General features: G+C 35.3%; 1 protein-coding gene across 6 annotated transcripts in view; it reads right to left on the reverse strand.

Moving 5' to 3' along the window:
- The window catches only part of COP1 (COP1 E3 ubiquitin ligase), a 259,243-nt gene that overhangs the window by 83,309 nt on the left and 149,033 nt on the right, over positions 1–26,901 (reverse strand). For all 6 annotated transcript variants that reach the window (XM_045048918.1, XM_045048920.1, XM_045048921.1 and 3 more), the window contains one exon: positions 11,734–11,850. In XM_045048918.1, the coding sequence (XP_044904853.1) occupies positions 11,734–11,850 (117 nt within the window). The remainder of the gene's footprint in view (positions 1–11,733; positions 11,851–26,901) is intronic.

Below are 26,901 nucleotides of genomic sequence, written 5' to 3' on the forward strand. Positions count from 1 at the left end.
ATTTTCTGGAACCCTTTCAGTAAATCACATAACAGGATGTAAAAACCTTCCTCCCCTATCAAATCCATATTTGAATACTCAATGGTAATCTTGTTTTACTCTGGCATCGGGCTTATTCAAATAATTTCCTTAAATATAACTCATGCTAACTGTAGGTGCTTACAAAAAAAAAAAAACATAAATGATATAGCTCAATCTAAAACCTTAGTGAACTACTGGGAATGAAAACAACAAAAACTGAATCGTTTTGATGAAGTCTCAATCTTTCACAAAGAAAAACTTGCGAGAGACTAGTGTATCTGTTCACTTATAGCTGCCAAAACATCAGTCAACTTTAAGAAGTTTCCATGGAAATATCTTAAAAGTCACCAAGAAAAGAAACTATTTAATGGTACTTTCTATAAATGTCTATATGCTAAATTTTTTTACATTGTTTGAATTAGTTTACATTTTTTACAACTTTTTAAAAAACTTTCTTTGTGACTTGGAAAAATAGCCTGCATACAGAAGAGTCTATACAACATATGTGAAGTTTCAACCTCGTAACTAGTAAACTGGTTACAAATACAAACATTCCCAAATTTTAAAAGCCTCCTGGCAATCATATTTCTTCTCCATCTGACAGGTAAGCACTATACTTAAAGATATAATAATTATTTCCCTTTCTCTTCTTTATGGTTGAATTTTATATTCCTGCAGTGGATGAATATATTCCTAAACAACAGTTTGTTTTGCACGTTGTAAATAGAATTACACTGTACATTCTTCTGTGACTTCCTTTCATTCAACCTATTTGCTTATTATTCATCCATATGGATTCATGGAGCTGCATTTCATTCTCACTGCTGAATGTTTCACAGTATGAATGTGCAAACAATGCCATTACATACATTATTTAAATACGTATTTCTCGGGGAGCCTGGGTGGCTCAGTCGGTTGAATGACCGACTTTGGCTCAGGTCATGATCTCACGGTCTGTGAGTTCGAGCCCCGCGTCAGGCTCTGTGCTGACAGCTCGGAGCCTGCTTCGGATTCTGTGTCTCCCTCTCTGTCTCTGCCTCTCCCCCACTCATGCTCTGTCTCTGTCTCAGAAATAAACATTAAAAAAAATAAAAATAAATAAATACATACATATATATATATGTATATATATATATGTATGTATTTCTCTAAGGCAAGGATTCTCAGACTTTGGAGTGCGTAAAATTCATTTGGGGAGACTGTTAATAAAAAAAAAAAAGGTTCCTAGAGTCCATCAGAAATTAAGAATAAGGAACAATGCATACTTTGATTCAGTAGGTCTTGGTTAGGGTGCTAGAATTTGCATTTCTTATCAAGCTCCTAAGTGATATTGATGCTAACTGCTGTGCACACAACACTCTGAGTAGCAAAGCTGTAGGGTGTATTTATCATTTTCTTATAATTTATTTCAAAGAGTTCTTCATGAAATCTGGATACTAATACCTTGTCATTGTAGGTGTTATCTTCTGCCAATTAATGACTTTTGCTTTAAATTTTATTGGAGATAAATTTAATCACCTTTCATTTATGGTTTATACTTCTGTGTCTTAAAGCCTTCCTTACCACAAGATCATGAAAATATTTTCTTACATATTATCTTCTAAATACTTTAGAAGTCTTACTGTTCATATTTAGGTAATTTTATCAACTGGAATTGACTTTGTGTATTACATGCGGTAGAGCAAAAATTCCCGTAACAACTGTCAGAGTCCAAAAATTCTGTATTTTCCAAACAGCCACCTTTGCCAGGTATCAAATGTCCATACGTTTGTAAGCCTGTTGCTGGTTCTGTTCCACTAATCTATCAATCCTTTGCCAAAATAAAACTTTTTATTTACCATGCTTTAACCTTGTTTCTGAGTGTCTCCTGTAAAGAGTACATTATTACATTTTGAACATTTTAACTAGCCTCTTAATCCCTTTTACTTGGAACAAATTAGACATTTCCATTTACTTTTAGATATATCTGCAGTTCTATCAGCTTATTTTCTTTTTTAATTACCCCTTCTAATTACCCCAAATATTTGATGCTACTTTCCTACTTTCCTGTTCTCTTGGATTAACCAAATATTCTACTCCTTCCACCTTGCCACAGTAACAGTTTGGATTTTGTACTTTGGTTCTATTATTTGTTAGCTCCCTGAGGAATTACATCATGTATTTCATACTTCCCAAGTGTGTGTAGTGCTTACTCAATACTAGGTTTCAAAAACTGAATGATCGTTGGGGCGCCTGGGTGGCTCGGTCAGTTAAGAGTCCGACTTCAGCTCAGGTCATGATCTCACGGTCCGTGAATTTGAGCCCTGCGTCGGGCTCTGTGCTGACAGCTCACAGCCTGGAGCCTGTTTCAGATTCTGTGACTCCCTCTCTCTCTCTGCCCCTCCCCTGTTCATGCTCTGTCTCTGTCTCAAAAATAAATAAACGTTAAAAAAATTAAAAAAAAAAACTGAATGATCGCATCTATTAAATTAGTAACAGCTGAACAGACGCCTAACTTTAAATATCTCACTGCATTTAATATAAATACAAAATTTCCTTTGCAGTCTGTTTTTAAAAATATCTTGTAGCTACAGTGCTACTTACAGGCTGGAAGGCAAGAAACATAAATAGGTGAAAATTTTACTAGGGACGCCTGGATGGCTCAGTTGATTAAGCATCCAACTCTTGGTTTCAGCTCAGGTCATGAGCTCACATCTTCGTGGGATCAAGCCCCACATCTGGACCTGCGCTCGTGGTGCAGAGCCTGCTTGGGACTCTCTCTCTGCCCCTCCCCCACTTGCACAGTCTCTGTCTCTCTCAAAATAAATAAACTTTTAAAAATTAAAAAAAAAAAAAAGTAATGATCTACTAGGTGGTTCAAAGTTGTTTTTAGACTCTAGCATCCCCAAAAGTACACTGCATGACTAAGTAATAGAATACTTTGTTTTTTAATAGTATTGGCTTTATGCATGCCACTCCCATTTGAGTTCACTCAAGTTACTTGCAAAGTTGAAAATAAAATGTCTTTAATATTCATTTTCGCCCTATTATTTTTATACTACTTACTGTTCATGAATGCTATAACACTAAATCCAAATTTGTTAAATATTCAGAAATTTAATTTATTTAACTATGAAGGAAAAGACATCATCCCCACTGGCAGCTGCTGTATAAAATAAAGGACAAGGCATATTTATAAACCTAGCAAGCCTAAACCTTTTCCCATTACTTAAATAACATGGGAAATTACAATAAAAGACACCTCAAGCACTTACACACCTACCTTACTCAAGTTTCTCCATGTTAACTCTAAAAAATGAATTAAATTAGGTTTCATACCACTTTAAACACTGGCTTCTTAAATTGAAAGGAATTAATTATACTTTGGGGTGGGGGCAATAGAATGGAGATCTAGAGCATAGAGGTCCATCTTTTAGATTCAGCCCTAATTTAAAGAAAGAAGAAATACTATAAAATAAAGAAAGAAAAGTACTATAAAAAAATGCTTAGTGGCCTCCTCCTCAAGAAATGCTGTATCTATCTCTCTGTGGAGAGATACCTGTAAAACTGTTAAGAACAGTACATCTAAAGAGGCAGTGTAAGGAGGCTTAGTGAAGAAGAACTTAAGCTTTATGTGTAACATATGAAAGTTGAGAGTGAGGATATAATCTTGTACTATTTGTACAATTAAATATACACAAGTTTTAAAGGATTACATCAATTTTTAAAAATTGTTTTATTCTTTATTGAGAGAGACAGAGACAGAGCGTGAGCAGGGGAAGGCAGAGAGAGAGAGGGAGACACAGAATCTGAAGCAGGCTCCAGTCTGACCTGTCCTCACAGAGCCCGACGTGGGGCTCATACTCACAAATAGCAAGATCATGACCTGAGTCCAAGTCAGATGCTTAACTGACTGAGCCACCCAGGGGCCCCTGATCACATCAATTATAAGCACTGAAGATGTATATATCAGATAGCCTCAGACAGCTTTACTCAGACTCAAGAAATCTGCGTGGAAGAATCTTTATAAAAATTCTGAGTGAAAAATTTCAGAGTAAACGACATGAGTGAAATATAAGGAATACTGAAGCCGATCATGGAGGGTTTGGAACGGAAGCAAAGGAATCTATATTTATTCTTTAAGTAATAAGAAGCAACTGAAAGTTTCACAGTAAGGGAAGTAATATGTAGGTATTTAAAAATAAATTATCAAGAACAACAAAACAAAAAACAAAGGTTATCTTTTCCTTTTGAAGACTGAGTTATTATGCCAATCACAAAAACTACAAAGTATCAAAAATAAGAAAACAATATTTTACTACGTTGTATGACTATATCATATATATTGTTTTCTTATTGATGAACTTTTTTAAATTAGGCAATGCTGTAAGGAACATCTTTTTCTTGGTTGAATCATATGAAATTGGTGTTTTTGTAGGTCAAAAATATTTGAATAGGGACGATTTTTTATGGTTAAACTTACTCTATTCTTTTTATGCTAACAGTAATCTTTAATTTTGGACTATACAGTAAATGGGAAATGTTACCTGATTGTTTTTACTTGAATTTCCCTATTGTTAGTGAAGTTAGACATATGTTCATATGCTCATTAGCCACTTGGATTTCCTCTCAAACTTCCCACTTATATTCTGGGCTCATCTTGAGTATGGAAAACAAAGCATTTCTTTATGGAAAACAAACGGTATGTTTATGCATATGAACTATTTAGCTTATTGAGAGTAACAAAGACTTTACAGTAACCAAAACTAAAATTGTTTATTGACAACAGAGTTAAATAAGATATTTCAGAATTCCTGTTTGTTCCGAACAGTATACCTTCCCAGTGAATATATTATTCGCACAAATGCCACTCCTAAATCGGAATAGTAACCTTACTATTTATGGTAAATGGATTTATATCACTAATTTCTAGGGGGGAAAAAAACTATTATTACTTTAAAAAGGATGCCTTAAGAGTATATATATTTCCTATCTGTTATACTAATTACAGTTTAAAAAACTGCGAGACACTTCAGGTTAGTATGCAAGCAACTCTGATGATCTCTTAAAACCACAGACTGCTATGAGTTCAACTTACTTTAATCTTGCAATGCTATCCCAAACTGGCTTTAGAGAAGATAGATTGGAGAAAAATAGTTTTTCTACCTTTTTATACTCAATAAGAAAATATCATGTAGTAATCAAGTAATAGACAATTAATAAACACTTTCATCTATACATTAAAAATGTGGCACCTGGGTGGCTTAGTCGGTTAAGTGTCCGACTTCAGCTGAGGTCACGATCTTGTGGTTCACGAGTTCGACCCCTGCATCGCACTGTATGCTGACAGCGCAGAGCTTGGAGCCTGCTTCAGATTCTGTATCCCTTTCTCTCTGCCCCTCCCCTGCTTGTGCTTTTTGTCTCTCTCTCAAAAATAAATAAAAACGTTAAAAAAAATTTTTTTTTAATATTATCCTCTCTTCTGGTAAAAAACACGCTTCAGATAATCTCAGTGCTTAAAAGAGTTTTAAATAGTGTAAAATAAGATTCAAAGTATGTTCTCAATATCAACCACAAAAAAGTAGTTTAAAATTCCTAGTCTACTATTTTCAAGCGGGACCATGACTTAGGACTTGATATTTTAAAAGAAATACTTGTGAATATTTAGTATACCACAAGAAATTTCTCATGCTATATTCTCCATTAAAAAAAAACACAACAAACTAGACATCTTTCTATAATATGATAAAAGGTAAAAGAGCAAAATGATGAAGTAAAAGAGAAAAATATATTACTTGTACCAAATAGAAATATAAGCTCTAAATGAAGACAGGCAGGGAACCGTCTTAGAATTAGCACAATGCATCACTACCCAAGTAGGATCCACAGTGCCTTTGCAACAGGGGAGTAAAAATGTAGTTGGTGAGTAGCGTACTTACTCATTATCTATTTCTGGCAACTTCAAAAGCAATGTTTAAAAATGTACAGCCCACTTCTAATGTCAAATTCATCATCACAAATGATATTTATTAAGCAATCTCATGAATGTGACTCTGTACTTCTCTCAGTGGTAAAATAAACGATACGGCTAAAGTGATGTTTCACAGTTTAAAGAGAAACATTTGGATAATAGTCTATATTCTAACAAATGCTACAATTCTAAATGAAAATGAGGCAACATCAGTCACTGTTTTCCAGTAATACAAGCTTTTAAGATTAAAAGCATGTTTCAATCAGTAAAAAATACATTAAAGGCACTGAAAAAGTAAGGACTGCTGGATTCATTAACGCCTTGCTCAGATACTAAACACCTATTTCAACGCCAGAAAAAATAACTCCTTACAGTCATATGAAACTGCATTGTGCTGGATAGAGCCAATGACATCGGCATCTATTCCCACCATCTTTTTTAAGCCTACGGAGGATGGAATGTTATAACTACATTGCCCAGATCCTCTTGTAGTTGTGCTTCCAGATGTGAATTAGTTTTCAGCACTAGGATGCACTTATGTAAGATGTGAAAGGTAGCAAGTCGGTAATCATTCTGCTTTGGATATTTCTGTTGCAATGAGCATCACTGTAAATATGTGAAGGTTTTCTGATATAATATTACAATATCCAGTCTCCAGCTTTTATTAGTTACACTGAAAGATTTCTGATCCCTTGATTATAGCAATGGCATAACATTCATGAACTCAAAAGATTCTGATCTCGATTAGATGAGAAAAAAAGAACAGCTCTCCCGGTCTCCCAATAAGAGGCTTAGCCTACAGATCTCTAACCCTTCCAACAAGTAAGTTTAGTTAACAACATTAAGAACAGTGGAAATATATGGTATTCTGGCGTGAAGCATCTCTCATACACACACACACACACACACACACACACACACACACACACACACACACACCACTTGAAATAAACTGACAAATATTAAACTAGACCTACCAAAAAGAAAAAAGAGAGAAGACACAAATGACCAGTTAGAAATCAAAGAAGGGACATTACTACAGAATTACAGAAATTAAACTACAGAAATGAAAAGGACTATAAGAGAACATTATGAACACCTTTATCACAACAAATTAGAAAAACTGAACATACAAATTCCTAGAAACACAACTACCAAAAATGACTTCAAGAAGAAAGAGAAAAAGAGAAAATCTGAATAAACTCGTAAGAAGAAATTAAATTAGGAATTTAAAATATTCTCATGGAGTCTAAGTCCAGATGGTTTTCACTGATAAATTTCATCAAATATTTAAAGAAAAAATAATACCAAAGCTTTACAAACTTATTCAGTAAACAAATAAACACTTCCCAACTCATTCTATAAGGCCAACAGTTCTTCGCTATTAAAGCCACAAAACATCACAAGAAAGTTACGGATATCCAAAAAACACTTAAAATATTAGCAAGCTCAATCCTGCAACATATAAAAAGGATTTTACACTACAGCTATGAGAGATTTTTTTCCCAGGAATGGAAGGGTGGTTTAACATTCAAGACAAAAATAACAATAATGAACTATTACATATTATTAAATTAAGGACATAAACTACAAGATCATCTCAGTAGACAGAGAAAAAACATTTGACAAAATCTAAAACTCATTCATAATAAACACTCTTAGCAAACTAGGAATAGAAAACTAATCAACTTGATAAAGGGTACCTACAAAAATCTCCCAGCAAATATCATACCTAATTGTGACGGACTGAATACTTTCCTATAAGGTAAGGAAGTCCTTCTGCCACTTCCATTCAACATTGTACATGAGCTTGAAGCTCATGCAAATAAGCAAAAAGACATTAACATAGTAAAGGAAGAAATAAAATTACTTTAATCCATAGATAGCATGAATCCCAAATGTAGAAAATCCCAAAAAAATCCACAATAAAACTAAGAGAAAAAAATACAAAAGAGCAGTACAATTGCAGGATGCAAGATCAATATGCAAAAATTAATTGTATTTCTGTGCTCTAGCAACAAACAAAATTTAAAAATAAAATTAAGAAAACAATTCCATTCACAATATATTTAAAGTAATAAAATACTGTATGTTAACTGGAATTTAAATAAAAATGTTTGAAAAAAGTATCAAAAAAATAAAAGTAATAACATACTCGGGAATAAATTTAATAGGGCAAGTTCAAGACTTGTATACCAGGAATTATAAAACAATGATTAAAATGGTTAAGAAAAAACACAGCGAACTATATACCAATTTATGATTGCATGTGTAAAAATACCAGCAATAAATGCAGCAATATGCCAAAAGAATTCCACATTATGCTAAAGCAAGGTTTATTCTAGAAATACAAATATAATCCAATATCAGAAAACGTAAATGCATCATCCATTACGTCAACCTATTAAACCATATGAGTTTATCGACTGTGACTAAAAAAGCATTTGATAAAATACTAAGTTGTTCCCAAGAAACAGTAAAATGAATTATTTGAATTTAATAAAGATTACTTTCCAAAAGTGGATACCCTTAAAAGTAAAAGACTGAAGCCCAGTCAACTAAGTGAAATAGAGGAGAAAAGAACTATCACTGTTATCATGTAATACTGCCTTGTAAGAAGAGAATACAATAAATCATTGAAAAAGAAGAAATACAAATACCGTTGTATTTGTATCATTGTATCATTTGGTTACTATCAAGTATAAATGGATAGCTCAAAGACTGTACTAAACAGGTACTAGATTTAATTAAAAAAAATTTAATAGGTGCCTAAATATAATACAAATACCCAAATATCAAAAGTTTCTATCTACTCTTAGAAACAGTACTTAAAAATAAGGAATGGAAAAAGTATTTTATTTAAAACAGTAACAAAAAACTGGGGCGCCTGAGTGGTTCCACCAGTTAAGCGTCTGACTTCGGCTCAGGTCATGATTTCATAGTTCGTGAGTTCAAGCCCCGCATCAGGCTCTGTACTAACAGCTCAGAGCCTGAAGCCCGCTTCAGATTCTGTGTCTCCCTCTCTCCCTGCCCCTCCCCTGCTCACACTCCCTCTCTCTCAAAAACAAATAAACTGTTAAAAAATAAAATAAAAAAACAAAATGGTACCAAAATTATAATATACATAGAAAAAAGTTAACCAGAAAAACCTTAAGCCTAAATGAAATAAACTATAAAATCTCACTGTAGGATAGAAAATAATCCAAACAAACAGAAAAATACCCCTTCTAACTATGTGGGAAGATATACTATCTTAATAAGGCCAGTGGTTCCAAAATTAACAAGTAAATACAATGTAATTCAGAAGAGAATCCCAAAAGAATTTTTCTAGAATTGGAAAAATATAAATCTTAAAGCATACATGGAAAATTAAATGCAAAAATTAAGTAAGAACTACATGAAATTTTAAAACAGTAGGAGCAAACTGCCTGCCAGATAGCAAAGCATTTTTAAAAGCAGGTTTCCCTAATACAGGTATGCTGTTTCTAAGGGGCACACGCACCACAACCTGTATAGCAGTACTATCAACAACAGCCAAAGTATGGAAAGAGCACAAATGCCCATCGATGGATGAATGGATAAAGAAGATGTGGTGTGTACACGCACGTCCGCATGCACGCGCGCAATGGAGTATTCCTCGGCAATCAAAAAGAATGAAATCTTGCCATTTGCAACTATGTGGATGGAACTAGAGGGTATCATGTGAAGTGAAATTAGTCAGAGAAAGGCAAATATCATATGACTGCACTCATGAGGAATTTAAGATACAAAACAGATGAGCATAAAAGAAAGGAAGCAAAAAAATATATAACAGGGAAGGGGACAAAACGTAAGAGACTCTTAAGGAGAAAAAACAGTTGCTGGACGGGTTGTGGGAGGAGGGTGGGCTAAATGGGTAAGGGGCATTAAGGAATCTACTCCTGAAATCATTGTTGCACTATATGCTAACTAACTTGGATGTGAATGAATGAATGTAGGTTTCCCTAGGAACACCTGGTTGGCTCAGTGAGAAGAGCATGCAATCCTTCATCTCAAGGTTGTGAGTTTGACCCCACATTGGGTGTAGAGACCACTTACATAAATAAACTTTAAAAAATAAAATAAAATAATAGGGACACCTGGGTGGCTCAGTCGGCTAAGCGTCCAAATCTGGCTCAGGTCATGATCTTGTGGTTCATGAGTTCGAGCCTCACGTCATGCTCTGTGCTGACAGCTCTGAGCCTGGAGCCTGCTTCAGATTCTGTGTCTCCCTCTCTCTCTGCCCTCCCCCTACTCACACTCTGTCTCTCTCTCTCCCCCCTCCTTTCTGTCTCTCAAAAATAAATAAAAATTTAAAAAAAGGGGGGGTGCCACTTTCTCTTTAAAAAAAAAAATAATTAATTAATTAAATTAAATAATAAAATAAGGTAGGTTTCCCTTTACCAGGAAGGAAAACATTTGAAAATGTTCATATCTGGCATCTGTACATACTAAATATTGATAAAAACTTCTAGTCATAAATTACGGCCAATGGTTAATGTATATATAAAATATAAGATAACAGTAAAACTTTTCAATAAATGCATGATAAAATATTAAAAATGAAAATAACAATTATTGAGTACCATCTTGTAAGAGCTTTACATATACCATCTTCCTTTCATAATCCCCATAAGATAGGACTATCTCCATTTTAAGTCCAAGAGACTTGGGGAGATGAGTTAACCAACTTGCATAATCAGTGGTAGAAAAAGGATTTAACAAGGAAAATTCTGTATGCTAATAGAGAATTCTACCTACATATACATGTTAGACCATAACTTACTAGAATCTAATAATGAAATTATGTCAGTATATAAGTGAATACATAATAAGTGGAAATAAGGAAAAGGTATCATAAATAAGATTTAAATTGTGCTTTTCTTTTTTTTAAAGGGTGATTCTGTGTTCATGATACGGTGCTAAGCTCATCTTTATTAAAAAAAAAACTGAAATTATCAATAAAAAAAATCAAGATTTCCTAATGCAGAAGTTAAATTATAGGTGTTTTGTTTTAGCAAATATTTAAGGGGGGGGGGCAGATACAAAAGACAAAGGAGTAAGGCAATGATTTATCTTCCAATCCATCACACTTCTGAAAATTAAAAGAAGGCACTAATATTAATTATAACAGTATAAGTATAAACTAGGGCTGGCAAAGCCAGACAGTTGGTCACCCTAGCTAAGAAAAAGATGTTATCAAAAAATTCTTTGCTATGATATTAACAGCTAACATGCTTTTGAGTACTTCCTGTGTTACCATGCATTCCATGATACAAGATTTTATCTTATTCACTATCCCTATATGGGTGCTTTGTGCACAGTACGTGTGTGTGTGCATGCGTGTGTGTGTATGTATACACACAAAACTGTTGAACAAATGAACAGATTTCCTTTAATTAAAAATGGATTCCTGTGTCTATACAATATAACTTAATCATTTAAACATCATTATGACCTAAGTTTGTGAATAAGCATTAGTTCATGCATACAAAGACTTAGAGGAACAAAAAGAATCAACAAACCCAACTTTATGTATTAAACGTGGGTGACAGAATACTGAAATTAAAGCACAGCAATAAATGAGTAATGATGGCACAATGCATACTTCTAACTTAGAGTCTAATAACAAAAACAAAATGTAAACCTATAAGGAAAGTTATTCATTTTAAAATACGGTCTTTTATCCTAGCCACAATACTCAACCAACATCAAAGGAAGATAAAACTGCTCTAATTTCTTACCTGCACAGCCGAAAGCCAAATGGTATCTAGAAGAGGGGCTGAATTTAACACAGCACACGTTAGCCTTCGCCTCAATGCTTGCCACTGAGTTGTCTAGGTTGGTAGACCATAGCTTCACTAAGAGTAAAGGACAAATAAAAATAAAAAGAATTAAACAATGCATTAGCAAATGCTTCTATAAACTAGAAAGTTAGCTTATTTCTACAGTTGCCTTTTCATACTATTCCAAAGCATTTTAGTTTATGAGGACCAATACTGTTTAAACTGCATGACTGCATAATAAAACAATATACTGAAACCGAGAGCATAGTTTCAAAGTCAGAAAACAACAGAAAATCAGTGTATGCTGAGAAGTAACATGATCCCATATCTAAGGCATAAAAGACAGGGGTAAAACAAGCAATATGGAGATACATGTGTATTTGTTTTAGTATTCTTTAAACAGTGTGTGTGGGTGGGGGGAGGGTACTTGGTTGGCTCACTGGGTAGAGCATGTGACTCCAGATGTCAGGATTGTGAGTTCAAGCCCCACCTTGGGCATGGAGCCTACTTTAAAAAAAATGGTGTGTGCGTGTGTGTGTTTTTCAAAAGTGTCACAGGTTGGAAGAGGAGTCATATAGTCACCCACTCCTACACACACACACACACACACACACACACACACACACACACACACACAGTCTTATATATATTACATATATCAGAATACAAATGCCATTTAAACTACCTAGAAGCAGTTCTTATTTTATCTTTCAAGTGAGAATTCCATGATTTAGGGGCACCTGGGTGGCTCAATTGGCTAAACGTCTCACTCTTGATTTCAGCTCAGGTCAAGATCTCATGGTCATGGGATTGAGCCCCGAGTTGGGCTCTGTGCTGAGTGTGGAGCCTACATGGGATTCTTCCTTTCCCTCTCTACCCCTCACTCACTCATGCTCCCTTTCAAATAAACATTAAAAAAAAAAAAAAGAATTTCATGATTTTTCAATTTTATATAGGAACTCAGTTACATGATATGAGTATGTTTAAAGTAATGTTACTGGAGCCTGTTTCCGATTCTGTGTCTCCCTCTCTCTCTGCCCCTCCCCCGTTCAGGCTCTGTCTCTCTCTGTCCCAAAAAAATAAATAAACGTTGAAAAAAAAAATTTTAAAGTAATGTTACTAAATTATTTAGCTAAACTTTAAATATTTGTTTCAATATTTGATATTCAGTCTATTCCAATGGTATATACTGAGATTTATCATGATTAAGTAATGGCAAGCTAATTAGAGCAAGTCAGATCTGAAAGCAGAAACAGAAAGGTGAGCTGTTGTCTTGTAAGGTACCAGAGCATCTATCATTATCATATCATATCATATCATATTTTATTTATTTACAAAAGAGAGAGAAAGAAAGGGCACATATGCAGGTGAGCAGGGGAGGGGCAGAAGGAAAGTAAGAGAGAGGCTCCATGCCCAGTGCAAAGCCTGAAAGGGGGCTTGATCATGACCATGAGGATCATGACCTGAGCCAAAATCAAGAGCCAGACGTGCAACTGACTGAGCCACCCAGGTGCCCTCATCATATTGTTTTTAAACAAAAATGTCTTCATAGACAATAGAATACACAAAGAAAATAGATTTTCAAAATATTGGTTACAATACTGGTTGCACATCACAACTAATAATAAACATTAATGATAACAACAAAAATCTTCCTATCCATCTTTTCAGTGGACACCAATGTCCCATCCTGAACAATACCCAGTTAGGGTCCAGGTATTATTGTGTTTTAAATTTTTTTAGGTCTATTTATTTATTTATTTTGAGAGAGGGAGGGAGGGAGGGAAACCCAAGCAGGCTCCAAACTGTCAGTGCAGAGCCCAACACAGGGCTCGAACCCACAAACCATAAGATCATGACCTGAGCCAACACTAAGAGTTAACGACTGAGTCACCCACGCACCCCATTAGGTATTGTTTTTTTTTTTTTTATAAGCTCGTTGGGTGACTCCAAAGTACATTTAGGGATGAAAACTAGTATTAGGATAGAGTAAAATTTTAGAATCTTTTTTAAATATTTTATTTCATTTTTGAGAGAGAGAGTGAGCATGAGCAGGGGAGAGGGACAGAGGGAAGGAGAGAGGGAGGGGGAAAAAGGAGGGAGGGGGATGAAGGGGGGGGAGAGAGAGAGAGAGAGAGAGAGAGAGAGAGAGAGACAGACAGACAGACAAAGACACTCCCAAGCAGACTCCACACTTAGCAAGGAGCCAGATGCGGGGCTTGAACCCACCACCCTGGGATCATGACCTGAGCCAAAATCAAGAGTTAGAGGCTAACTGACTAGCCACCCAGATGCCTCTAAAATCCATTCAGGAATGCTAATATGGTAATAGGAGTAAAAAAAAAAAAAAATAAGGTAAAAAATGGTACTTCCTAAGAATAGAGATTTTCTCTGTGTGAATAATTTACTTCTTATGAGTGGAATTCCATAGAGCATTTCTTAATATGTGGACTCTCAGAATAAAAGTTAACCATTAAAAAAGTTATTTACACCCTAATGAATTTATTAGCCCTCTAAGAGAAAAATAAAGACACACAATATTGAAATAAAAGAGTAAGAGTTTTAAATAGTAATACTTTATTTCTTTCATGTTATTTTCTAATAGGAATCATGTGCTATTTCAATTAATATATAACTGTCCAGGCAATTAAGATACACAATTCTGAGATAAAATGGCTAGCTGAATGTAAAAGTCTACAAGTCAAATATAGCATTTATAGGTTAGAATATCCAGTGGTAGAACTGTACCTTAACAACGTAGCACGCGGAAGTTAATCTACAACAAATATTCATGGAGCACCTATTGTTCCCATAATCCCACTTATGCTAATCACTAAACCCTTTATAAACAAAGGTTACAGATCAGTGTTTTATGAGAATTAAATATAAGTAAGTATAATGAGCTAGAACAAAATGACATTTAAATTAGAAAGTCTCTTTTTATTTTATGGTAATTTTCTGAATGACGTAATCATTAACATTTTAAAAGTAAGTCACAATGACAGCAGCCAAACTATGGAGAGAGCCCAAATACCCATCAACTAAAAAACGGATAAAGAAAATGTGGTATATATGAAACGGAATATTACTCAGCCATCAAAAAGAATGAAATCTTGCCATTTGCAATGACTTGGATGGAGCTAGAATGTATTATGTTAAATGAAATAAGTCACTCGGAGAAAGACAAATACAATATGATTGCATTTATAGGCGGAATTTAAGAAACAAAACAACATATGAAGGGCGAGGGAAGAAAAGCAGGAAACAAACCACAAGAGGCTCTTAATGATGACAGTTGACAGAGGGAGGTGAATGGGAGATGGGCTAGATGGATGATGGGTATTAATTAAGGAGGGCACTTGTGATGCGCACTTCGTGTTGTATGTAAGTGATGAATCACCTAATTCCTGAGACCAATATAGCACTGTTATATTAACTAATTAAAACTTAAATCAATCAAACAATACGTCACAATGGTAAACATCATAATTACAATTTTCAATATGAAAGATATTAGAATCCAATATAACTAAGCTATAACAATAACTAAGGCTTAAAATATATAGTGAATATTTATAGCTTAGAAAAGGAAAATAAAAAATGATAACATTTTATTTTATTACTGATTATTAAACAATACAGGTGCTATGAGTTAAACTGTGTTCCCCAAAAAGCTATGTTGTATTCATAACCCCGGGTACCTCTGAATGTCACTTAATTTGTAAATAAGGTCTTTGCAGATGTAATCAAGTTAAAATGAGGTTATATTGGATTCGGATGGACCCTAAATCCAATGAATGATACCTTCATAAGAAGAAGGAGACTTGGATAGACAGGTACAAAGTACAAAAGGCCATGTATCAAGGAAGGCAACAACTGGATGCAGCCACAAGTCAAGAAATGGAAATGGAAGGACTGCTACCAGCCACCAGAAGCTAGGAAGACAGCAAGGAAGGAGTCTTCCCCAGAGCCTTCAGAGGGAGCATGGCCTTGCCAACACCTTCATTTCTGGGCTTCTAGCCTCCAGTAAGGTGAGAGAATAAATCTCTGTTGTGCAAGTCAGCCATTTTGTGATACGCAGTATTAGGAGTTCTAGAAAACTACTAGAACAGTAAGATGAAACAGTATTAAAATTAACCCAGTATTCCTAAAATGGCATCATAGATTAAAAAGTAAAATAGTAGAAAGTGTAGAAGAAATCAACAAAAGGTTTGGAAGAAAACGTCTAAAACAAATGTAAATGAGATGGTCCTCAAAATAAAGAGACAGCATGTAAATCAATAATAATAAGCCTCCTGTGGGGCACCTGGGTGGCTCAGTTGGTTGAACGGCTGACTTCAGCTCAGGTCATGATCTCATGGCTCGTGAATTCAAGCCCCACGTCAGGCTCTGTGCTGACAGCTCAGAGCCTGGAGCCTGCTTCAGATTCTGTGTCTCCCTCTCTCTCTGCCCCTCCCCGCTCACATTCTGTCTCTCCCTGTCTCTCAAAAATAAATAAACATTAAAAAAATAATAATAAAATAATAAGCCTCCTGTTACTTTCTCCTTAAGAGGATGATAGTAAAAATTTCATTTAACATCAAAACTTAAAACTTCATCATTTAGTGTGAAAACTTTGTAAGAAAAAGTAAAAGTGAATTTAAAAGAAAATTCCATCCTCAAGGTGAAGAACTAATTAAGGAAATTAAAACAAACACACTTCACTTATGTATATATAGTCTTCTTTGAACTTCCTTAAAACATCAAAACAGTGACTGCCAGAACAACCATGTTGCAACGTAGGAGGCTAAAAATAAAAACAAACTTGTTCTGAATACTACCTAGCTGGCTTTAGGAAGTGAACTTGCTACTTAAACCTATATATTTTATTACAAGTTTGATTAAAGTTAAGAAGTAAAGTTTTTTCTAAGTATCATCTGAATCTTAAATCCCATTAAAAAATACTCAATTTTGGGGCGCCTGGGTGGCGCAGTCGGTTAAGCGTCCGACTTCAGCCAGGTCACGATCTCGCGGTCCGTGAGTTCGAGCCCCGCATCGGGCTCTGGGCTGATGGCTCAGAGCCTGCAGCCTGCTTCCGATTCTGTGTCTCCCTCTCTCTCTGCCCCTCCCCCGTTCATGCTCTGTCTCTCTCTGTCCCAAAAATAAATAAAAAACGTTGAAAAAAAAATTTAAAAAAAAAAAAAAAAAAAAAATACTCAATTTTTAAAAATCCAACTACCCTAGAAGATCAGTATAGTTTATCATCTATTAATTTTTAAAATAAGAGTTAAACAGTCTCCAAGTACTTTTGTTCAAAATTATTTTTCCAAAACTAGAATACATTGAATATCTATAATAACGTCAACACCAATTCCAATATGCAGGATTTATGTTTCAGAGCTTCTTTGCATGTCTGTTTGCACCAAAACTTCTAAAAAGGAATTCGTGAAGAAGAGGAGGAGGAGGAGGAGGAGGAGGAGGAGGAGAAAACAGGCACCGGTAGGTGTTTGACACAGTTAAAAAAAAAAAAAAAAAAAGCCTGTCTTCAGTGCAACTATGAATACATTTGATATCCCCTACTCTTGAACCACTTCTGAGCCACTGCCTACATAGTACAGAAAACACAATGAGCAAAAAGGGATGGTGCTGTTTCACCAAACACTACAGAAAACCTGAGGGACATATGCACTATATTATAAATCTATTTAAAAATATGAAAGACTAGACACAAAGATGTGTACTTTGCCAATACTGATTTACCCTCAAGTTTTTCTTTTCAACTTGATCAAATAGAGAAAACAGGCTTTGTTATATTAGTTACCTATTGTTGTTGTACAGCCAACTGCCTCAGTACTCAGCAACTTAAAACAGCAAAATTTGCTGTTACACAGTTTCTGATTGTCAGGAATCTCTGAGCAGCTCAGCTGAGTGGTTTTTGCTCAGAGTCTCCAGGATAAGAGGTCTCCATGCAGCTGAACTCGAGGATCTGCTTTCAAGCTCAGTCCCTCAACCTGGCTCTTGGCATGTGATTCAGTTCCCCGTAATATGGGCTTGTGACAATACTGCTAGCGTCTCCTCATGGACCCAAATGAAGATAAAGGCTAAATGTTTTATATGAACTAATTTCAGAAGTGACATACCACTGGGTGGCTCAGCCAGTTGAGTGTCTGACTCTTGATTTTGGCTCAGGTCATGATCTCACGGCTCACGGGCTGAAGCCCCAAGTCGGGCTCTGCGCTCACAGCAGGCTCACGCAGCCTGCTGGGGATTCTCTCTCCCTCTCTGCCCCTCCCCTGCTCTTTTGCACTGTCCCGCGCATAGTCTCCTTCACCCCTCAAAAATAAATAAAGTAACTTAAAAAAAAAAAAGTGGCATACCTTCACTTCTGTGGTACTTTACCAATCACACAGAATGGAATAATGGGGAGGAAGGGAATTACACAAGCGGTCACTGGGCCATTTGGGATGCTAACATAAGCCTTTGAACTTCGTTTAGATAAAGGAGATATTCCACTTAGTAAAGTTATAACTTTTAGAAAAGGTAACTACCTAAAGTTATAAGACAGATAATACTATTTATGATAATACTATTTACTATGTTGCAGTTATATTTTTTAGTCCTTTGATAAAAAAAGTATTTCATTTAGTTTGAGTTAACTGAAATTATTTTTTTAATTTGTCAAGATTTCAAATTCATCACTTTCACATTAACGTATGCAGCTATGAAAATCTGGAATAAATAAGAACCTGTCAATAGTGCTATTACTCTTCAAATTCATATTTGGGGATAAAAAAAAACTTTAAAGAATGTGTTAATTGTAATTCAGTAAGATAACTCATTGCAAATGATTCTTAGTTTATGTATTTAAAAAGAAAAACAAAAAAAAATAATAAATAAATAAATAAAATAAAAAAATAAAAAATAAAAAGAAAAACATATTTCTCCTAAATAACTTAAAATTAGTTCATAACATTCTTTTCTGATTAACTTGCTACACAGCAAAACTGCATCTATAAGCCTATTACATTCATGTTTAACATTAACTTGTTTAACATACAAGTATGTGCATATGTATTTGAAAGTAAACTACTTTGAAACTACACAGCATTAAATAAGTAACAGCATGAATACAAAAAATATCATTTATAAGGACTCAATATTTATGGTTTGAAAAAATAATATCCATTAACAAATGGATATTACTAAATACAAAATATATAAAATGTTAAAAAGTATAAAACATTTAAAATGCTAATAATAAATAAATGTGTTAAATACATTAAAGGAATTTAAAGTATTCTTACTATAATCACAAAGGCAGTATCTTACAAGCAATAAAAATATCACCAAAGAGTGATAAATACATTTACACAACACTAAATATTTTGAGATGGGTGTAATGCATTTGGGACTTTTAGTACCAACCAGGGCAGAGTAAGCCCACTGTAGCCAATTTCTCTCTCTGTGAGTTTACTCAGAGGACAATATCAAAAACAAAAAGGAAATGTCTGAGGAATCTGAAAAGTAAGGAAAAACAGTCATTATGGAAAGGAAATTCAAAATTTAAAAGAAGTAACCAAAACAGGAGTGAAAGTACCATTTCTTTTCTCCCATGCAAGCCAAAGCCAGAACTCAATCAGCAAAAACTGAGGAAAACCCCTGTGTTTCTGACCATAAGATTGGTAAAAGGCATTTCTGCAAGTCACAGGGTTGAGAGTAATCTTTATTTTTTCTTTTGTTTTACTCTTGTTCTCTCTCAACTTTTCCCCATGGTGGGCTTCCATCACAGAGCTACAGCAGTATGGCAGGCTAATATTCCTACACAAACTCCATTTCTGTGGTCATAAAAAGGAATAACTCATCTGTAGAGAAACCCCAACTTTCTTGGTAAAGCCTCAGTAAAAAAGGGAGACAAAGAGTGTGGGAGGAACCTGGAAAGGAAAGCACTGGAGAAGATCCCACATTCTGTGTATGAACAGGCCTAAGTCTTATATGTGCAAGATGGACACAAAGCCTTGTGCACTGAACTACAACTGAAAACACAACTCAATTTCCAGATTAACCCCTGAATGGCGTATGCATGAAACAAACCAACGCAGCACAGCAGAGGTTTGAAAACCACCCTGGCAATTTAACTATCACTCATACAGAAAGCAAGATGGAATCTAAACTGCCGATCACCTACCTAAACAAAACGAAACAAAAAATATTCTCCAGATAATCTGAACAGAACCCAGAGTCTTACAAAATATAATAATCAAAATGCCCAAGATACAACCCATCAATTACTCAGTACAAATCCAGGAAAATGTGAAAACTTTTCAAATGAACATACCATCAACAAAAACCAATTGTAAAATCTAGATGTTGGAATTAGGCAACAGATTTTAAAGCAACTACTGTAACTGTGCTCCATGGGGGTAAAAGGTAAATACATTTAAAATTAATAGAGACAGAAATACTGAGTATAAATACAGGAACTATAAAATAAGAATCAAATGAAAATTTTAGGAAAAATACAGTAACTTGCATAAGTCACTGAACTCAATCAGTATCAAACTGAAGATAAAAGGATAAGAGTCCAAAAGAACACAGAAACTACTTAATGTAAAGAAGAGAAAAGATATTGATATCAAATGAAGACAGTCAAGGGGACCTATAAGACAAAATGAGAAGGTCTAACATATAATTGGAATCTCAGAGGAAAGGAAAAAGAGATTATTGCTTTGATGAATACCTAACAAAACAGATTCAGAAGAAATAAAAAGGGATTCAGGGATAAAAAGCAACATTATATACTGAGAAAAGGGTCAATTCACCAAGATAACAATTATAAATGCTTAAGACCCTTAACAATACCACTTCAAAAAAACCAAAACAAACAAAAAACAGAGGCAAAACAATAGTCTTCCATAACCAAAAGTAGAAATAAAATCATATTTCAACATTCTTTTTTAAATATTTTTATTTATTTTTAATATTTTTAATGTTTATTTATTTTTGACAGAGAGAGGGAAAGACAGAGAATGAGTGGCTGAGGGGCAGATAGAGAGGGAGACACAGAACTAGAAGCAGCTTCCAGGCTCTGAGCTGTCAGCACAGAGCCGGACACAGGGGCTTGAACCTATGAACTGTGAGATCACGACCTGGGCTGACATGGAACGCTTACCAACTGAGCCACCCAGGAATCCCTAAAAATTTTTATTTATTTTTAAGAGAGAATGCAAGCAGGGGTGGGGAGAGAGAGAAGGGGTCAGAGGACCCAAAGTAGGCTCTGCGCTCACAGCAGCGAGACCAATGTGGGGCCCGAATCCACAAACTGTGAGATCATGACCCGAGCTGAAGTCACACACTCAACCAACTAAGCCACCCGGGTGCCCCCCAGATTTCAATATTCCTAATTATCAATAGAACAAGGAGACAAAACACACACACACAGAGCAAAAATATAGAAAACCAAAAAAAAAAAAAAAAAAAAACTATCAAGTTTGATCTAAATGACACTCACAGAACACTCCAATGGAAACTACAGAATCTTTTCAATGCACCTGGATATTTACCAAGGCAGATCATATTCCAGACCATAAAAGAAATCATAACAAATCTAAAAGAATTAAAATTAGGGGCGTCTGGGTGGCTCACAGTCAGTTAAGCGTCCGACCTCAGCTCAGGTCATGATCTCACAGTTTGTGGGTGCAAGCCCTGCATCGGGCTCTGTGCTGACAGCTCAGAGCCTGGAGCCTGCTTCAGATCTGTGTCTCCCTCTCTCTTTCTGCCCCTCCCCAGCTTGCACTCTGTCTCTTTCTCTCTCAAAAACACTAAATAAAACATTAAAAAAAAAAGAAAAAAAGAAAAGAAAGTTATATAAAATATGTTCTCTTACTAGAATTAAGCTATAAATCAAAAACCGAAAGATTTCTGAAAACTTTAAGCAAAGTTGGGAATGTCAAAACACATTTAAAAATAATTCTTAGCTAAACACGAGAACACAAAAGAAATCAGATGTACTTTTAAAAGTGAATGAACAAGTAGATACATTATACGAAAATTTGAGGGATCAGCTGAAGTGGTGCTTAAAGGGAAATATATACCAGAAAATATTTATATTAGAAAAGATACAAGGCTCAAATCAGTGACATAAATCTCAACCTTGACAAAACAGTAAAAAAGGAAATCCCACTCGAAGCAAATTTTAAAAGGTAATGAAGAAAAGTTAACGAACAAACATCAAAACGAAACTAAAACTAACAAAAGAAAAATCAATAAAATCAAAAGTTAGATATTTGAAAAAGATTATTAAAATTGATACACTTAATCGGGGCGCCTGGGTGGCGCAGTTGGTTAAGCGTCCGACTTCAGCCAGGTCACAATCTCACAGTCCGTGAGTTCGAGCCCCACGTCAGGCTCTGGGCTGATGGCTCAGAGCCTGGAGCCTGTTTCTGTTTCTGTGTCTCCCTCTCTCTCTGCCCCTCCCCCGTTCATGCTCTGTCTCTCTCTGTCCCAAAAATAAATAAACGTTGAAAAAAAAAATTAAAAAAAAAAAATTGATACACTTAATGCCACACTGACCTAAATACATAAATAATAGATCAGAGAGAGAACACAAAATACCAGTTCCAGAAAGATATAAACTACCAAAGCTCATTCAAGAAGAAACAGATGAACTGAATAGTCCTACATCCAGTAAAGAATTAAATTCTTATGTCACAGGGATAAAAGCTATACCACAGGGGACATAGTCAATGGGACTGTAATAGCATCATACAAGTGACAGTAGCTACCTTTGTGGTGAGCACAACGTAACATAAAGACGTTGAACTACCATGTTGTACAGCTGAAACTAATGGAACATGGTGTGTCAACTACACCTCAATTACAAAAAAATAAATTCTTAGTTAAAACCTTCAAACAAAGAAAACTGCAGGCCCAGAAAGCCTCAACGACAAATTATATGGAAGATTTATGAACCAAACAACAGTAATTCTAAATAATCACTTCCATCTCTACCTCCCACAAAACAAGAGAAATCATTTTACGAGGCCACCATTATCCTGACACAAAAGCCACAACAAAATTTATAAGAATAGAAAACTTAAGGCCAATACCCCCTCATGAATATAGATGCAAAAATATTTTTAAAAAATTAATTCAGCAACTCAAACATAGCAATACAGAAAGGAGATAATAATACATCATGGCCAAAATGAGGTTTGTCCTGGGAATATAACTCTACTTCAAGATATGAAAGTAGATCATTATAGCTCAGGATATTAAGAAAAAAAAGAAGAAAAACAATATAATCATCTCAAGAGATACAGAAAAATCATGATAAAATTCAACATCCGTTCATGATAAATATTCCTGGCAAACAGGGAAGAGAATTTCCTTAACCTGAAAAAACATGTCCAATAAGAGCCTAACCCTAAAAATATCCTATTAATGTTGAAAGACTATAAGCATTCCCCACAAGATCAGGACAAGGCAAGTATGTTTGCTGTCACCACTGTATACACCATCATTCTGCAAATTCTTGCAAGTACAACAAAACAAAAGAAAGTAGGAAGAAAAGAAAAAGAAAAGAAAATAAGAAATGGACACACTTTGGAAACAAAAAAGGATTAGTGGCTCTCGTGGGGCAACCAGATCAGGTGGAAGTCAGTGGCACGGGCAGTGAAAGAGTTCCCCCAAGACAGAATAAAAATGACAGAGGTGTCTTAAATACACTGCAAGGAAGCAGCAGGCAGGACAGCAAAGGAGAGGCTATCTACCAGAAGGCAGTGGTGGGGGGTTGTAGTTATGGGGGCAGTGAGGAGGTATTAGAACACATAGCATTTTCCTTTTTTGGTAACTGTGCCTGATTGTAAGTAGTCCATTGGTCAATTAGAGCTTATGGCTATTTTGAGGTGGGTTGCCTAATAAACCTGTTTGCATTCAGCCCAGCAGTCACTGTGGGACCTTTTACAAGATACAAGTTTTCCACTGCTCAAGTCTGTTGCCTAAAAGTGGCCTCTACAACTCTGCTGACATGACTGGCCCTCCAGTTTGGAATCTCCAAACATAATCTCTTAAAAATAAAGAGAGACTTTTGGCAAGTTTGTTGAAACAAAATTTATTTTTTTTTTTTAACGTTTATTTATTTTTGGGACAGAGAGAGACAGAGCATGAACGGGGGAGGGGCAGAGAGAGAGGGAGACACAGATCGGAAACAGGCTCCAGGCTCTCAGCCATCAGCCCAGAGCCCGACGCGGGGCTCAAACTCACGGACCGCGAGATCGTAACCTGAGCTGAAGTCGGACGCCTAACCGACTGAGCCACCAAGGCGCCCCCAAAATTTATATTTAAATATCAATTGTTTTCTACAAACTAGTAAACAATGAATGAATACTAATGTGTTTTAAACAACATTTTCAATAGCATCAAAACCAAACTATTTAGTTGTAATAATGTGCAGGGTTTGTATGCAGAAAACTATAAAAATGTTAAAAAAAAAATTTAAAGCCTAAAATTGGAAAGATAAACCATGTTCATGGAATGAAGTCTCAATATATTCAGATATCAATTTTTCCAAAAATGATCTACAGATTCAATACTATCCTAATCAAAATCTCAACAGGATTTTCCATTGGTACTGGCAAACCTGATTCTAAAACACATATGCAAGAGCAGAAAAAGTAAAGAGCTAAAACCATTTTTTAAAAAAATGGAAGACTATGTGACTTCAAGAGTTTCTATAAAGCTATAAATCAAGACAATGTGTTACAGGAAAAAAAAAGAAACAGATCAGTATAGAATCTAAAAAATAGACACCCCTCTATCAGAAATGGACAGAATCAGCAGTAAGAAATCAGTAAGGACATAGCTGAATTCAAAACACCATCATTCAAATGAATATAAACGGTATCTACAGGCTATCTAATTAGAATATACATTCTTCTCAAAGTCACATGAGACGTTCAGCAAGACAGACCAAAATGTGGGTTCTGAACATATCTTATCAAATTTAAAAGAGAAATTAAATAATGTATCTCTTAGACCACAATGGAATTAAACTAGAAATCAGTAACAGAGAGATAGCTAGAAAATTCCATAACGCCTAGAGATTAAACAACACACTTTTTTTTTTTAATGTTTATTTATTTTTGAGAGAGCAAGCAAGCAGGGGAGGGGTAGAGAGAAAGGGGCACAGAGGATCTGAAGCGGGCTCAGCGCACACAGCAGCAAGCCCGACATGGGGCTGGAACTCATGAATTGCGAGATCATGACCTGAGCTGAAGTCAGAAGCCTGACCGAGCCACCCAGGCACCCCTAAACAATACATTTCTAAATAACACATAAGTCAAGTAAGAAATCTCAAAAAAAATTCTCAAATATTTTGAAATAAATGAAAATTAAAATATAACTTATCAAAACTTGTGAGATCCAGCACTGCAATAGGGGCATTTATAATAACATTAAATGCATATATTAGCAAAGAGAAAAGATCTACAATCAATAATCCAAGCTTCCATCTTAGGAAACTAGAAAAAGAAGTGCCAATTAAAACCAAAGAAAGCAGAAGAAAAGAAATAATAAAATAAAATTCACCCTAAAATTCATACGGGATTTTCGTTGACCCTAAAAAGCTAAAACAATCTTGAAACAGAAGAAGACAGATGGAGGACTCACGCTTCCTCATTTCAAACGAAGCTACAGTCATCAAAACAGTATGGTAGAAAAAACAGACCAACCAACAGAAAAGACTCTAGAAATAAACCCCTGAAGATATGATCAAATGATTTTTGACCTTTTGAAAGGTGTCAAGACCTTTCAATGAGGGAAGGACAATCTTTTCAACAAGTGGTACTAGGAAAAACGGATTTCCGCATGTAAATGAATGAAGTCAGACACTTACTTTTCACCATACACAAAAGTCACCTCAAAATGGATCAAAGACATGTAAGAACAAAAATTATAAAACTCTCAGAAGAAAATAAAGGGCAAGATCTTCATTACATTTGGCAATGACTCGTTGGATATGACATCAAAGGCATGGGCAACATAAAGAAAATTAGACAATTTGGACTTCATCAACATGAAAAACTTCTGTGCATCAAAGCACACTATGAACAAGTCACATATCTTATAAGGGATTAATATCCAGACTATCCAGGGGCGCCTGGGTGGTTCGGTTGGTTAACCTCACCTCAGGTCATGATCTCACGGTTCGTGAACTTGAGCCCCCATGTTAGGCACTGTGCTGGCGATGCAGAGCCTGCTTAGGATTCTCTCTCACCCTCTCTCTGCCCCTCCTCACACCGTGCCCACAGGCATTCTCTCTCTGTCTCTGCCTCTCTCTCTCCCTCTCTCTCTCAAAATAACCAAACAGTTTTAGAATATATATCCAGACTATCCAGAGAACACCTACAATTCAACAGCAGCAAAAAAATAATAATAATAATAATTAAAAAATTGGCATAGGTCTTGAATAAACATTTCTCCAAAGAAGATATACAAATGGCCAATAAGCACATGAAAAGACACTCAACATCACTATGATTAGGGCAATGCAAAGCAAAACCACAATAAGATACCCCTTCACACCATTAAAATCATTACCAGGAAGGAAGGAAATAACAGGTGTTGGTGAGGATATGGAGAAACTGAAACAGTTAGGCACTGCTGGTGGAAATGTAAAATGGTGCGGCCACTATGGAAAACAGAATGATGTTTCCTCAAAAAATTAAACATGTAAGTACCATATCCAGAAAGTCCAGTTCTGAGTATATACCCAGAAGAACTAAAAACAGGACATAAAAAGATAGTTTGTCACTCACGTTCATAGCAGCATTATTCATAATAGCCCAAAAGGTAGAAGTAACCCAAATGTATGTCTATAGATGATGAATGGATAAACAAAATGTGATACATTCATAGAATACATTATAATTCAGCCTTGTAAAAGAAATTCTGCCATTTGCAACTACGTGGATGGAACTAGAGGCTATTATGCTAACCGAAATTAGTCAGAGAAAGACAAGTATCATAGGACGTCACTCATATGAAGAATTTAAGATACAAAACAGAAGAACATAAGATACAAAACAGAAGGGAAGCAAAAATAATATAAAAACAAGGAGGGGGACAAAACATAAGAGACTCTTAAATACA

This window comes from Felis catus, chromosome F1 (genome assembly GCF_018350175.1).
Source record: "Felis catus isolate Fca126 chromosome F1, F.catus_Fca126_mat1.0, whole genome shotgun sequence".
NCBI classification, from domain to species: Eukaryota; Metazoa; Chordata; class Mammalia; order Carnivora; family Felidae; genus Felis; species Felis catus.